Source organism: Trachemys scripta, chromosome 2 (genome assembly GCF_013100865.1).
Source record: "Trachemys scripta elegans isolate TJP31775 chromosome 2, CAS_Tse_1.0, whole genome shotgun sequence".
Classification (NCBI taxonomy): domain Eukaryota; kingdom Metazoa; phylum Chordata; order Testudines; family Emydidae; genus Trachemys; species Trachemys scripta.
The window spans coordinates 261,086,510-261,102,623 of NC_048299.1; the positions used below are offsets into that span (position 1 = coordinate 261,086,510).

The 16,114-nt window shown below is 44.3% G+C and overlaps 1 protein-coding gene across 1 annotated transcript; it reads left to right on the plus strand.

Annotated features, from left to right (window-relative positions):
- Positions 1–2,123: 2,123 nt before the first annotated feature.
- Positions 2,124–14,946, plus strand: FAM83A (family with sequence similarity 83 member A). Its single transcript, XM_034759462.1, has 4 exons — positions 2,124–3,452; positions 5,663–5,830; positions 7,413–7,537; positions 14,149–14,946. Exons 1-4 carry the CDS (start codon positions 2,976–2,978, stop codon positions 14,666–14,668), a joined length of 1,290 nt encoding a protein of 429 aa, XP_034615353.1. The 5' UTR covers positions 2,124–2,975; the 3' UTR covers positions 14,669–14,946.
- The last annotated feature ends 1,168 nt before the right edge of the window (positions 14,947–16,114 follow it).

The window sequence follows — 16,114 nt, forward strand, 5'->3', positions numbered from 1 at the left end:
GGCTTCCCGCGAATTAAATGTTCGCGGGAAGCAGGGGAGGGGGCGGAGACTTTGGGAGGGGGCGGAGTTGGGGCGTGGGCGGGGCGGGGGGCGGGGCCGGGGCCCCAGGGAGTGTCCTCCATTTGGAGGCACAAAATATGGTAACCCTAGTTGAGAGGAAGTAAGAACAAGGGGAGTGGAAACCAGCAGGGGAAGGTCAGGCTCACAGGGAGTCTCCTAGTCTGTGGCTGGCCAGGCCTGTGGCAGGCCAAGCTATTGTAAAAAGCCTGTATATAGTTGGAAACTGGTGGTGGGGATTAGATCACAAATAAAGAACATGGGCGTTACACCAGCCTGAAGTGTCTCTGAGAAGAGGGGAAGAAGGGCTGAACTGAAGGGGCATGGTGTGTGCCCTGTTATAGAGGGGGTTTGGGGTGCAGGCTATAGGAGGGAGTTTGGGTGAGGGGAGTGGCTCTGATCTGGGGCAGGGGATTGGGGTGCAGGAGGGGGTGTGGACATGTGGGCTCTGGGAGGGAGTTAAGCACCTCAGCTCGTTACATAAAAGAAAGGAGCTGCAGTGACTTCATATAGACTTATAAACTGATAGAATCTTTTAAATACTCAGAATGTGTGACGCAGAGTTTGAGGGAGGGAGTGTATGTACAATATTTCACAGCATTAAGTCTCCTGGCTGTAGCAGTAAAGTAGCACCTCAGCACTTATATAAGACAGAGAGGTGCTGCGGTGTCTAAGCATTGACAGTCTAGGAATTGGGATGCCTGTTCCTTTAAGAACCCAGCCCCAGGAAAACCTGCCCTCTGCTCTGGGTCTGACATGCAGCGTCCTGTGAGGAGAAATAAAAAAGCCTCTGCGCCCCCTCCCCCCCCATTTGCAAGCACAGCAGGTGTCATCCTACCAGGGGCGGCTCCAGGCACCAGCGCACCAAGCGTGTGTCTGGGGCGGCAAGCCGCGGGGGGCGGCCTGCCGGTCGCCGTGAGGGTGGAAGTCAGGCTGCCTTTGGCGGCATGCCTGCGGGAGGTCCGCCGGTCCCACGGCTTCAGCGGCAATTTGGCGGCAAGTACGCCGAAGGCGCAGGACCAGCAGACCTCCCACAGGCATGCCGATGAAGGCTGCCTCGCTGCCGTGCTTGGGGCGGCAAAATACAGAGAGCCACCCCTGCATCCTATGGGTAATTTACCCCCTCTCCTCCTCCCTGGATGGGTTTTGTCCCTGGACAGGGTCTGGCAGCATCTCCCCCCTCTTTTGCTGCTACCTCCAGTAGCTTGATTCCCCCCTGGCCAGTAAATTTCTGCCCCCTGCTCAGACCCTGACCCTGACCCTGACCCCCTCCCCGCTGCGATTTGCCCCCTTTGCTCCCTTTTAAACTCTCCAAAGAGCAGGCAGCAAAGTCTGACTGCAAATACGGGCAGAGTGAGGGCAGCTGCAACAGCAGATGTTACTGTGCCTGCTCAGTTCAGGTGCGCATGCTCAGTGCATCCATAGTAGGGAATTCCCCACCTCCAGCTATGGCCTCCTTACCCCTAGCCTGGTCCCCGCTCCCAGAGACACGGCCCTGGTCCTGGCCCCAGCTTGGGAATGGGGGGGAAGACAGGGTAAGGGGGCTGGTTTTCAACACCCCCACTATTAAAAGTGTTCCAGCACCACTGAAGTGATGTCTTGTCAATTATCTCCTTGGTGAGCCGAAGAGCCACCTGAGACACAGTGAACTAAAGAGTGATATTCACAAAGGTAGTTAGATGGCTAATTCCTACCAATTTCAATGGCACTTACCTAAGAGACTTCACAGCAGGTGAGTGGCAGCACCAGAGTCAGACACAGGCGTTGTGACTCCAATATTCGCAACCCCACACATTCAAAAATCAAGAGTTGGGGCCCAAAATCATGAGATTCTTAAAAAGCAATAAATTTGGGGCTCTTTATATTTTCCTTCTGGTTTCTCAGACTTTCAGGTGCACTTGCACCATGTTTTAAGATTTTCTCCACAACCAGGAAGTTGTTTTTTTTTTTAAATAAAAGCCGCGATTCTTGTGCAATCACTTGGCTCCAGGAGCTGGGGGGTTAAGAAAAAAAAGATCACAAGATGTGATCAAATTACTATGAGAATCTGCAACACTGTGATACTTTGATCCCTGCATGAGCCCTCTGACAACATTCCCTCCCAGTAATAAGCTTGTTTTATTTTCACTCAGTGGTGAGTAGTTTTAAAGAAATAAATTACTGAAATCCCTAAAGTAATGGTCAGATATTATGCATGGGGCACAATTGTCATGTTTAGTCCATTTTAAAACTTGTTTTCTTGGCTTCTTTTTTTTTTTAAACAAACAGTCATGGTGGCACTAGGTGCAGCCAGTGGCCAGTGCCCCTTTAAACTGTTTTGAAATTATGGACTGGCTGCTGTCTTCATTCGAGTTAACATCTGAGTTGGTTTGGCTGCACAATAAATGCTATAGGAACCCTCAAGCTGTTCTGGAGGTTGTGCAACAATGCTTAGAAATGTACCTCCTTTTGCCTCAATGCTTCCACATGCACACCCTTCAGAGAGTACTGCAAGGAGGTATGATTAAATCAGACAGAACTGGGTACTGTGAGGTTGAACTCTTCATGTGCCCTCAGGGCAAGGTGTGTGTCTATCAAATTGGCAAATTAATCAGCTTTAAACCTATGTTCCATCTGAGGCAGAATCATTGCTTTAGCACGACATCTGCAAACCAACCTCTTCAGTTTTTGGATACACTTGTACCAACAAAATCAGCGATAGCTTGTGGCGCCAATTTGCCTTCGGTAGAAACATTTATTTGTTTTTATTAACAAATGATTCCTTCAACAAAAGGGAATTTACAACAGAGTGGAGTCCGCAAGTGGGAAGCTCATTTGTTCTTTGTTTACATACAAGGTGAGCTGTGTTGGTCTCGTCTGTATAGTCTATATGCCCAGTGCTCACCATACGCATCAATCAACTGCTGATACAAAGAATAATGAGCCGATCGAGACATGTGGGCAAGATAAGGAAACGGCTAGAGGAGATCAAGAATCAGTCTGTCAGGCCAACAAAAGCAGATTTCAGCCACCATGAAAGTGTAAGACTAGCTACTGATGCCCTTTTGGACGGTGGGACTGAATCTTATCTCCGAGCCTTAAATGAAGAAGGAGAGGTGGATTTTCTGTCATCTGTGGAAGCTCAGTATATCAAGAAAAATGCCAGAGAGCCTTACTATGCTAATGAATCTCACGCAGAGAGGGAGACAGGACCAAGGCAGAATGATGCTGGTTCTCTCCAGTCAGGAACATACTTCCCTATATCTGAAGGCAGTGAACCAGCCCTGCATCACACATGGAGCACAGCAGAGAAGCCCTATCTAAAGGAGAAATCCAGTGCCACTGTGTATTTCCAAACAGAGAAGAACAGCAACATCAGAGATATTATACGCCGCTGCATCAGCAAGACCAGTCAGGTAAAGAGAAACTCCGTGTTTCCTTCGGGTTTGTTTTTCTCCCTCCTTATAAATACTGTTGAATGTGGTGCTTGGTTAGAACAGCCCCTGGTATGTTCCTTGCCAATGCACCTCTGTCTAAGCAGGGGTGATACAAGTCATTCTATGCTTGCCCTATCTCCTTTACAGACAGTACCTCTCACATCGTGTTGTGAAAAACTGCAGCTGGTTTTGTTATGTGAAGGTCTTAAGGTAACAACTGTGCCATTTGGGTTTGGCATTAAGGGAAACCAAAGTAAAACCAAGCAAGCACCTAACAATTTCACTTATGTCTTAGACTGAGCTAAATTCAAACCCAGTTCTCCAGCGATTAGAAGCTAGTACATTAATTCACTAACACACCTAAACTCTCTTGTTCTTCATGTTTAAAATAAAGGAACCCAAATAAAATAAATGTATCCTAGTTACACAGCCATTTTGTATTTGGAACACCAGTGCACCGCCTGTCTGAACCAGATCTCTGCATAAGCACTATGAAAACCTTAACATGCAGTTTTGCTCTGCAAAGTGACTGTAAGAATGGCACTTACTCAACAGATTGCTCCCTGTGTGTATTCAAAGCAATATCTTCTTATTTTAGTGACTAAAATAAATGTTCACGGCTCTTTTTGACTCCCCTTAGCCTTTCAGAGCCAATGAAGATAAGGAAGTGGGAGCTAGGTTTTCTTGCTTTTTGTGCACCTCAAACAGATTTGTTTACTAAGTTCTAACCAAGTACATCTGTGCAACCCATGAATTTGGACAGGTGTCACTGAGGTCATAATTTGAAGACAATAGATAGAACAGGTGTCAGTGAGGGTCTAATCTGGCCTGTAGAACCTTTGTTACTGGTGATGGTGCAGTAGAAGGAAAGAATCCGTTTTGAAGCTCAGACTCCACGTTAGGTTTGAAGGGTTGGCAGTTAGAAAATACATCATTGTATTTGTAAACTGAACATGTTTTATCTGGAGATGTTTGCAAGACAATAAACATGGACCCTCCAATGATATTTTTACAGACACTTTTCAGAGTAAAATTTCACTTTAACCCCAACTGTTTTTACTTGGTCACTAGCACCCATAGCCATCTGTGCTGTGAGTTACTCTCTCTAAAGGGATGGGACATATGACACTTCTATCAGCCTGCAGCTACTTTGGCTTATCTCAAAGGTTGTCCTTAGAACAGGAGGCACCTATTCCTCCAGAATGTTGCAGCGTTGTGTGAATAGAATGGAGTTGTGAGTGAGACTTTGGAGAAGACTCTGTAAAAGGCTTACAATGAAAGTTGCAAGAGCTCTTATGCTGTAGTCAGATAAATTTCATTTTTTTGTTGATGGCTCCAGGAGACGCAGCACAGAATGTGCAGCTCAAGGAATATAGGGGGCAAAGGTGGCTTTATACCTCCATCTTGAATCCTAGCTGTTGTGGGGCCAGTTTAGCCCACTTGTGTACATTAGAGCAGCCAGAAGATTCTTTTCCTTTGGTTTCTAGTCAGTTTTACTTTGAGACTCTCATACACGAACTCAGTCGTTTGGGTGTAATTGGTGTGGCGGCGGGGGGGGGGGGGGGGGGGCAGAATGTTTAATCCCAAATAAAATTACTTTAAAAAATAATTGAAAAAAATTCTATTAATATTAGGCTTTATGAAACTCATTTTTAAAATGAAATCTAAATGTTGGTCCTAACCTGAGTCCACCGACATACGGACAGTTGTAGAATTGAGGATTGCTCCAGGCTTGAGGGGTAGCATGGAAGAAGCTTCTTTCTATGAATTTAAACTGTATACATTTGATTTGTGGGAGAAATTCAGCTACTTGCTAAGCCCAGTGTGTCTCTTATATGGAATAATCCCGTTTTAGCTATTTTCTTATTGTTTTCTGATTGTCGTTTAATTATTTTCCCGAGTACTGAACTCCAGGCTACAAGTTCCTAGCTCACTCTAAGATGTCTTAGTAAAAGGACCTATAAAGAAAAAATGATATTTTAGACTGGTTTTATATGAGCAATAAAGTAATATCAAGATAGCCCTTTGACCTGGGTGCTCATCTATATACAAAGAAAGGGATCTCTATAAAATATCCCCCTCTCCGCCACACCATTTAAGCTTTTATTTGTAAAATAAGCATTATATTTTACTGGCATCCCAAAATCATGTATCGTTGCTCTGTTTACACCAGTGCCTTTTCTCCCTAGGTTCTGGCCATTATGATGGATGTTTTCACGGATACCGAGATATTCTGTGATGTGCTGGAGGCGGCTAACAAACGCGGTGTTTTTGTCTATCTGTTGCTTGATCAAAGCAATATAAAGCTCTTCAGTGAGATGTGTGACAAGGTGCAGATTGCAGAGGATCACTTCAAGGTATTGCTGACTACACAAAACTCTTAAAGCCTTAGAGCTTTCGGTCCTAATTTCTAACGTGTTTTGACTCATACTCTTCTGCGGTAACTCAGTATCATGGGTATTAATTTGAATTGCGATATAACAAGTATCTGGCTGCTAGCCTAATTTGTCTTCAACTACGTGAAAGAAAACTGAATAAAGAAATAAACTTTCTTCTCTAAACGGCCCCCAAGTTTCTAAGTAAATTGAGGCTAATTAAACATTTTCATGATGGCGTTTGAACTTTTGTTAAATCCCCAAGACGGGGAAGTATAAGAACTAAGGAGCTGGTTTGTTTATTGAAAATATGCCTTCATGAAACACAGGGTTTAAAAACTTATGAGCCAAAGTGTGCTCCCCTTTATTCATCCAACGAACATGACTGATCTGTTAGGGCCCTGATCCTACAAAGACTTAAGCGCACGTGCGTAACTTTATACCTGGCAAGTAGTGCTGCGGAAATCAGTGGAACTAGCACCAAGCACAGTGCCATCCTGGTCTATGACTAGGGACCCTCAGGCATTACGGGTTAGATTCACAAAAGGACTTAGGTGACTAACTGCCACTTTAGACGCCTAAATCCCAGAATTAGGTCTCACTGGGATTCATAAAGCCCCTGCTCTGCTGTCACCAAACCGTAAACTTGCTCAGCGCCTAAAGTCTCACAGTAAAAGCTTCCAAGGCACCTGAAAGCTTCCGAGTAAGTAAGAAAGTAAAAGCTTCCGAGACACCACGTGCACTGCAGCCTCATGCCAGGTGTCCGGACGCCTAAGCCCGAAAGTGTTGTGTGAATATTGAGAAGACAGGCTTTCTGCCACCTAATTCACCCAATCCAGCAAGCACATGAGAGAGTTCATGTAGCAGATTGGGCCCGCATAGGTGAGCTTCTACAAAGCAGCTGGGAGGAAGGGGAGGAATGTTCCACTGTGAAGAAATATGTGTAAGTCTTTGTAGGCTCAGGGCCTCATTAATAAGAGGAGTGGGGTTTAGCCCAAGATGTTTTATACTAGAGACAACGTAAAACACTAAGAACCAGATCTTCATCTGGTGCGAATAGACATAGTTCCCTGGGAGTTAGTGGAGTTACACTGATTTGCACTCACCGAGGATCTGACTCCAGGGGTCTAATTCTAGTCACAGCTATGGACATACCCCTGCCATTCATTTCAATAGGTGGTGTGTCACCGTCATAGATCTGGGGGGCCCAGCTGTGTCCAAAAATTTACAATTCTATACAGTATAGCTCCATTTTGTATAGGTTTCCATACAAAGGCCAAATGTATAGCCCGGTTTGCTCCCCCATTGAAATCAATGGCATTGCACCACAAGACAAAGTCTGACAAAGATTTGGTCTAAACTCTATGCAACAGCACTTTACAGTGTTAAAATATACAGTTGGGGAATTAAATAAGAAATCCTAGCAGAGGGAGGGGGAAATTAAGCGATAGAGGCTAGGGGAGAAGAGCGAGATTACCAGCTAAATTTTGCAATAGGATGATGAATTTTAATGTGTGTTTACTGGTTGTTGTTGTTTTTTTGTTGTTGTTGTCGTCTTCTCTAGAATATTTCAGTCCGAAGTGTTACCGGAGAGGTTTACTGTGCCAAGTCAGGCAGGAAATTCTCAGGGCAAATCCAGGAAAAATTCATCATCTCTGATTGGAGATACGTTCTCTCTGGCTCATACAGGTGAGATCAGTCATCACATTTTCTGCCAGAGGATAATTCTATTATTATTTGAATTGAAGTTGCACTTAGGGGTCCTACTCAGGGATCAGAGCCCCATTGCGTTAGGTGCTGTACACATGAAGGCTGGGTTACAGATAAAAGTATTTCAGAAAGTAAAGGTTTACTCTGGGTTATGATTCATAGGCCCTAAGCATACTGAGGATCAAGAGTGGTTCCCCTTAAAGTGTTTTTGGGTGTTTTTTTTTTTTTCCTTCTGAGAACCATGTTATAACCATGCAATGGTCAGAGACTATTTACCCTGCACAGCAAAGTTTGGCTATCATCATTCTCAGAAAAAAAGATCCCTGTCTCCAGTGGTCCTGGCTAACACGCTGCAAGTCATTCATGGTTATATGTGGTAGTTACTGGTGCAGTCTGGAACTGTGGCAAGTTCATACTAAAGCTCTACAGCTTAGAGGAAGGATTGCGATGTGGTTAGGGTGTTGAACTGGGACTCAGGAAATCTGGGTCCAATTCTTAGCGCTGCCCCCCAGACTTCCTATGTGAGGTTTGCCATTGACTTCTGTAGTGCTAAGCTTTCACCCTTAATCTTTCTGTAGCTTGGTTACACATCTATAAAAAAATGTGATGATAACCCTTATTTTCCAACACCCTTTGTCTGGCTTGATAGTAAATTATTCAGGGTGTAATGCCTAGCACAGTGGACTCTGATCTCATTTGGGACATCTAGGCACTACTCTAATACAACTAATAAATAACATTTATACACATAACACCACTCTTGTGGTTTCAAAGGGCAATAGGCTGCGAAGTTTGAAGTTCCTTGGTACAGCTGATCTAAATATTAATTGGTTCAGTCTCTACCAGAGAAAATTGGAGCTGATTAGAACTGGTCAACGTTTTTCCTTTTTTCATGAAACATTTTGAAAATATAATTGTTTCTATTTTGAATAGTGCAAGGAAATATCTTTTGTGGTTTCTGAAAACTGAAAACTTTCCAAACCACAGAGATGCTTGTATGAGACACAGCTGGAGTGAATATCTCAAGTATTTATGTGCATATCCAGCCAATCAAGGAGTCAGGAAAACATCAAGTGACAGCATGTCACAACCTGTACCCAATCAGAATTTACACAATGGCAAACCAAAAATAAATAAATATATATATATTTTAAAATGGCTATTTTTCCCCTCTCAAATAAATAAAACATTTTAAAAAATTGAAAATTTGTAGCTGGAAATTTTCAGATAAACATTTTGCTGGAACCAAAAAGTTTTCATAAAAACTATCATTTTCAAATATATGCTGCTTAAAAAAAAAAAAAAAAGGTTAAAAAAAATGTTGACTGGCTCTAGAGCTGATGGCCTATCCTAGTAGAGACTGGGATCTAACTTAACTGTTCATGGCTGGTACCAAAGAGATTGTGGAACAGCCACAGAGCAGAACTAGAAAGCTGCGCATAATATTGTGCTTACCACATTTTTCATGTCATGAGCAAATCATTACCAGGAGACATGTTGTACATTTCCATCACCTTACGGATCTCTTAATGTGGCATAGATCAGCCTCCGTTTGGAGATTCACTCTCTATATGACAAGTAGCTAGTTGAAAGGAAAGTAGAAACGCTAGATTCCTGCCATCTGCCTTAGCAGATGTGGTACATCTAGCCTTTATTTTCTGTTAATTACGCCTATAACATCTGGCCTGCAATGTTTTCATACTGGTATAACTATTCTAGTTAGAGGTGTGGCTTTATTGTTTTTAACCAAACTAAAGTGGTACAGCCCACTTTAATTAATTTCCCTTCCAACATGTAGTGTTGCTAATTCTTGCAATTTTATTATAAGTCTCACAACCTTTGGAGTTTTAATTAAAGCCCCAGCTGCTAAGATTAGGAGACTGCATGAGAATCTGAGCATTCATGTTTAAAAAACTACATTTCTAATCCTCATGGTTACAGAGAAAATCTTGAAAACTTCACTCACGTGAATCCTACAGGCTCAAGAAACCAAAAGGCAAAGAAAAAGATCCAAACTGTATTATTTTTTTAAATGTCATGCTCTTTGGGGGGGTCTGACCAGTATGAGAACTTTTATACCAGTATAAATGTGTCCACACTGTGCATAGAGGAAGGGGGGGATACAGATAAACTGATATAACCTGTGTGTGTAGACAAGAGCTCTGCTGGCCATAGAGACAGCCATTTTGTGTTCAGTTCTGGGCAGACCGTGAGACACACATACATTGGGTGCTTTTTAAAGGACAGTTTATTTTTGTTCTTTCTACTTCTGATTTCTTTTAATCTTCTGACTGAAGATACTTGAATGCTATTAGTATTTGGCAAAACAGAACAGCAGATCCATGTTGTATTTGAATGTGTGTGTAAGGAAAGCAAATGTGAAGCAATGGGGAAAGCAGACGTTTACTCTAGCAAAGATTTTCTCTTTGCTGTAAAACGGCTAACACACCCACCCACCCACCGTTCATATTCAGAGTCATGCCTTGCATTTATCATTGCTGTTGCAAGCTGCTCTAATCTCAAGAGCCTTGTTAAACTGCATAACCTTATACTCACGCCAGCAGAGGGTGCGGTGAATACCAAATCTTTTATACACAGTTTAACTCCATCAAGCCCTGCCGTGGTTTGAGTATTCATACAGCTTACCATAGCCTCGCACACAATGTGTTGTTTTTATAGGCTTGCTAGCTTTTGCTTTGTTCACTCTTAAGTTGTTTTCCCCTCACTCCTCTACCGCACCCCCAGTTAACCCTGAATCTTAGCCCGCAGCTTATACTCCTGGGGAAGAGCAATGCAAACAAGCCTTTTTGATGAGTGATGATAATAGAGACACTTTTGCAACAGATGTTCCTTAAGAATCTCAGGGCTTGTCTATACTTACGCGCTGGTTCGGCAGCTGGCAATCGAACTTCTGGGTTCGATTTATCGTGTCTTGTCTGGACGCGATAAATCGAACCCAGAAGTGCTCCCCGTCGACTCCGGTAATCCTGCTCGCCGCAAGGAGTACGCGGAGTCGACGGGGGAGCCTGCCTGCCGCGTCTGGACCGTGCGGTAAGTTCGAATTAAGGTACGTCGACTTCAGCTACGTTATTCACATAGCTGAAGTTGTGTATCTTAGTTCGATTTGGGGGGTTAGTGTAGACCAGGCCTCATTCATGTAGGCCTTAAAGCTAACACAAAATCATGTCAGCTTAGCTTTTTGTCATGGATCATTAGAAGGGTTTGAATCTGGTTTAGGGGGTAGTTTCCATACAGTTTTATCACTTATATCTCTGGCTTTGGGTTGTTGGAGCATTTTATGTATTATAAACCCTACTTTTTCTAATTCTCTCTAGTATGTAATCAAATCAGTCTTTAGCAATGTTAGGTCAAGTATATATTTTTGTGCGCGCTCACAGTGCTCATAAAAGATGCCAAATTAAAAGCCCTGGAGAGTGAACCCCTCTCCTAGAGTGACCATATTTCCCTCAACTGAAAACGGGACACCGGGTAAGAGATGGTCAGTGCTCAGGGGAGTTTACTTTTTACATTTCTGAGGTACAATCCTTTAAGTAAACTTCTTACTGTCCTGTTATGCAAGGTGTCCCACGTTGACCCAGACATAAGAACAACCTGTAGTGTCCAGCCGGAGAGCGGGGGCTGCTGCCCAGGGGACAGGTTTGAAAGCAGCGCGCTGCCTGCCAGCAGCAGCAAATCTCTCCAATCATGCTGCTGATGGGCAGCGCTACCTTCAGATCTGACCCCCAGGCAGCAGCTGCCATGCTCACCTTGCCTGCCAACATCACAAATACCATCTTGCTTATTGCCCAAATCTCATGATTCCAAATCCAAGCCCATCAAAGGTAAAAAAGAGAAAACAAAAACAAATATGAAACCCGTCATAAGGTTTTCAGCTGATTTTACTCATCAGATCAATTGCGACTACATTTTTTATGGAATCTGAAGAAATCATTTCTCCAGTAGTGTCTTCAAAATGCAAAAAGACAAAGCATTTAAAATAGTGCCGGTCGTATACAACTGAGCACAAGGTGTACTGAAGCTAGTAGTATTTATAACTGCCCTTCTTATAACATGCAGTGTTATATCCTCTTCAGTACAAAGAGACTTAACTAGGATGGGATTTTCAGAAATACTCACAACTCTGCTCCCATTAAAGTCAATGGTAAAAACATCACTGGGAGAAGAGCTGGAGTAAAACTGAGCTCCCATCCACAAGGTGAGTTCAGATTTAAATCTGATCTCTGAAGCACCATGCACACCTGTGGTGTTGTGAATGTGAGATACAAAGGAAACCCAAAGAATTTTAGGGTCAGGAGCTGCCAGTGAAATCCACGACATTGCACTGACAGTTTCCAAATGAACTGTTGCTGAGAGAGGTTAGAGCAGGGGTGGGGCAAACTACGGCCCGGGGGGTGCATCCGACCCTCCAGACATTTTAATCCGGCCCTGGAGCTCCCACTGCGGAGCTGGGTCTGGGCCTTGCCCCACTCCATGTGGCTCCTGGAAGCAGCAGCATGTTCTCCCTTTGGCTCCTACACGTAGAAGCAGCCAGAGGGCTCCACACACTGCCCCACCTCCAGGCGCCGCCCACGCAGCTCCCATTGGCCGGGAACTGTGGCCAATGGGAGCTGCAGGGGTGGCACCTGCGGACAGGGCAGTGTGCAGAGCCGCCTGGCTGTGCCTCTGCTTAGGAGCTGGAGGAGAGACATGCCTCTGCTTCTGGGAGCTGCTTGAGGTAAGCACTGCCCGGAGCTTGCACCCCTGACCCCTTCCTGCGCCCCAACCTCTGCCCCAGCCCCCCAAACCCCTCGGTCCCAGCCCAGAGCAGCCTCCTGCACACCCAACCCCTCATCTCCAGCCCCACCCCAGAGCCCGCACCCCCAACCGGAGCCCTCACCCCCCTTGCCCCAACCCCCTACCCCAGCCCAGAGCCCCCCTCCTGCATCCTGAACTCCTCATTTCTGGCTCAAACCCAGAGCTTGCACCCCCAGCTGGAGCCCTCACTCCATCCCGCACACCAACCCCCAATTTCATGAGCATTTATGGCCCGCCATACAATTTCCTTACCCAGATGTGGTCCTCGGGCCAAAAAGTTTGCCCACCCCGGCTTAGAGGATACAGTTAAAAAATGAACTCCAATGTATTAAGAACTCGGAACAGGCTTTTCTACATCATTAGGGAGGTAAACTACTAGAATTATTCCAGAGAAATATCAACTAAGGAGTGAATTAATAAAACAGCATTAGCCTCAGGCTGGACGAATCCTTTTCACACCCAATATTTCTTACCTAACATGATTCATTATAAAATTTCTTATTTAACATGATTCATCTTAGGCAATGTTTTCAGCTCTTCATATAACCTGCACACATAGTCTACTGTGTTTTGAATGATGCTTTTTGGATGAGTTTATACTAATGGTAAAAATGACTGCTTCCCCTGAGCCTTCCCCTCAGAGACGGGAACGCTGAACTTAGAAAATATGCTAACATGGAGATAAAAGTTTCTGATGGAAGAGTTGGGTAGTTCCTGAAAGAAGATGCAGCTATAGATACAACTGGAGCAAACGGGTTAATATAGGTTTATTATTCTCAGAACTATTACATATAAGGTGTGTGGCTCTTCCTTTGAAATCAGCCAGCTCCTGCTTGCCTTATTCATTTAGTGCCCGATCCATTTCTCATTAGTCAGTGGAGAGTCTCATTAACTTAGTATGAGTTGGAGCTGGCTCCTTCTGCTTACTAGATACTCAAAACTACAGTGTTGCTTGCAGGATAGACTGATACTTCAGTAGGATTACTCATAACAGAAAAACCAGCAAAATTTGGCTCAGTGTCTACATAGCCTTTTGCATTAGTTTAACTAAATTGATTCAAGATGGCTCCTTTGGCTAAAGTGATGCAACTTTGAATGTGGACAGTTCTCTCTTTTTGTGTGTGTTTGTGTGACGTACAACCAGAGTAATACAACACAAAAGCCCAATGTAAAGGTACAGATTTTGAAATATTCAAACATACTTGCTGTTTAACACCATATTAGGGATACTAGTTAATGCAACAAGGTACACATCTCAGCTGCAGGGCTTCCACTGCACACGTCAGAATTCTTGTTTGTTTTGTTTTTTTGTTGGAAGACACTTTAATAAGATGGGATATTATAGTAAAAAGACCCCTGTCCCCTCACTCTGACAAAGTGAAAGAGTTGTGTGAATAGGTGAGGGATTTTGAATAAGATTCAAGTGGTAGATTTGACTCATTGCTATCTATACAAATACCCAAACTATCACTAGGCTTGTTGGAATTAACTTTTATATAACGGACTTGGTTCACACTACTCCCTTTAGAGGGGTAATCAGCTTGACAAGGTTCTTGAAGACTTCAGAGACAGTTATGATAACACTGTTTATCATACCAAAGACAGAGGACTGACATTAAGTTACTTGCATCTCATCTGGAAAACCAATCTTGTTAATACATGTGGACAATAGGGTTGAACAATATAATACAAAAGCTGTTGGCATCATCTTTGCATTGTTCTCCAATTCCTCATGGACAAGGTTAACACTGACTTTATGTTCTCTTTTCTTCTAGCTTCACATGGCTGTGTGGCCAGGTTCACCGGAACTTCCTTTCCAAGTTCACTGGCCAAGTTGTAGAGCTCTTTGATGAAGAGTTTCGACACCTCTATGCTTTGTCCAAGCCAGTGATGGGACTGAGATCTCCCCCACACACAGTGCCCTTCTTGCTAAACACGAGCACCACCACCCAAGGCAGCCTCACTAGCAGCAGCAACCAAGGAAGTGCCAATACTCCTTCAGATCCATTCAGTAGCTTGTCGGCCAATAGCACATATCAAACCAAACAACCCCCCAGCACTCACGGGTACAGCAGCAACCCAACATCACAGTCACCACTTCATAGAGGTAACTCCTTCCATGGCTACACCTCATTCATGTCAACCCAACCATGGAAGACCATCCAGACCAACTACTATCAGTGGCAGCATGTTGCTGACACTCCAGCACTCCTTTATAATAATGTTAATATCTACAAACCTATGCGACTTAGACAAGATGATGTAAACAGGTCAAGATTAAACCCATTGTGGTGATGCCTTCACAAAGCTAACCCGATTACATAACCACCTTGTTTTGTATTGCAAACAAATGTATTGAAGATTCATTTTAGCAATAGCCTGAACAGCATAGAAATTATGTATAATATAAAATGGGGAGACTTGCAAGATTGTGTTCACTCTTTATTTTCTTTCAAGCCCAAGGGATGATTGTATGTTTCAGTCACAAAGGACAATCACCACCAAATGTTTCTCAAATTAATAAAACCTAAGTCTGCTAGCACTGAACCCTTGCATATATGATGATACCGTTTAGGAACAGAAGTAGTAGCATTGTTTAAAATGTCGGCAAAAAGAACAGGAGTACTTGTGGCACCTTAGAGACTAACAAATTTATTTGAGCACTTCTTGGGATGTAGCCCACGAAAGCTTATGCTCAAATAAATTTGTTAGTTTCTAAGGTGTCACAAGTACTCCTGTTCTTTTTGCAGATACAGACTAACACGGCTGCTACTCTGAAACCTTTAAAATGTCGGTTACATAATGTATTCGTGGTCAGATGGTTAGCATTGCCAAATGAAAGTGGATAAAATAACAGTTTATTATGATGATTTGTATGTGCTCATGAAGTCTTCTATTTACTCACTAAAGATACTGACAGCAGCAGTGCAAGTTCTCTCATTCCCTGCCAACATGTCTCAATCTCTCATTCCCTGCCAACATGCCTCAAGTGATCCTTCCTGACTTGGAAGGATCACTTGAAGAGCTGAGAGTAGCACAGCCTCCATCTCCATTTGGTCTTTGACATCTCTGCTGAGACTGGTAATAAGGGTGCCAGCTGTTGCCGTGCTTTCTGTGAATAGACCTGTTGTGATGTTCCTCTGGTGTTATCTGGACCGTTGATCTGCTAGGTCACTCCAATCCTTGACTCCAGGAGCCAGCCTTACCCTCAGGGCCAGCTCTATTTTTTTTTGCTGCCCCAAGCAAAAAAAAAAAAAACTCTCTGAGAGCAAAGTGCTGCCCCTGGAATGCCGCCTCTAGAGTTGTGCTGCCCCAAGCGCGTGCTTGGTTTGCTGGTGCCTAGAGCAGCCCTGCTTACCCTGCTCTGCTGTGAGAATCCCCAATCCCGGGCTGGTCACACATAGCCTCTAGCACGTAAGCTGCTCCCAGCTACGTGAGTGAGCACTTTTGGCCAGCCTCTGCTTGGATTGTGAAACCGAATGACACGAGCCAATATCTCCGGTCCCAGACACAACCCTAGGAACCTCCGTCTTGCAGTTTCCAGTTATGCTAGGGTTACCATATTTTGTGCCTCCAAATGGAGGACACTCCCTGGGGCCCCGCCCCAGCCCCGCCCCCAGCCCCGCCCACGCCCCCGCCCCAACTCCGCCCCCTCCCAAGCTTCCCGCGAACATTTAATTCGCCGGAAGCCTGAAGCGGGTAAGGGGGGGCGGGAGGCGCGGCCCAGGCTGGTCCCCCCGC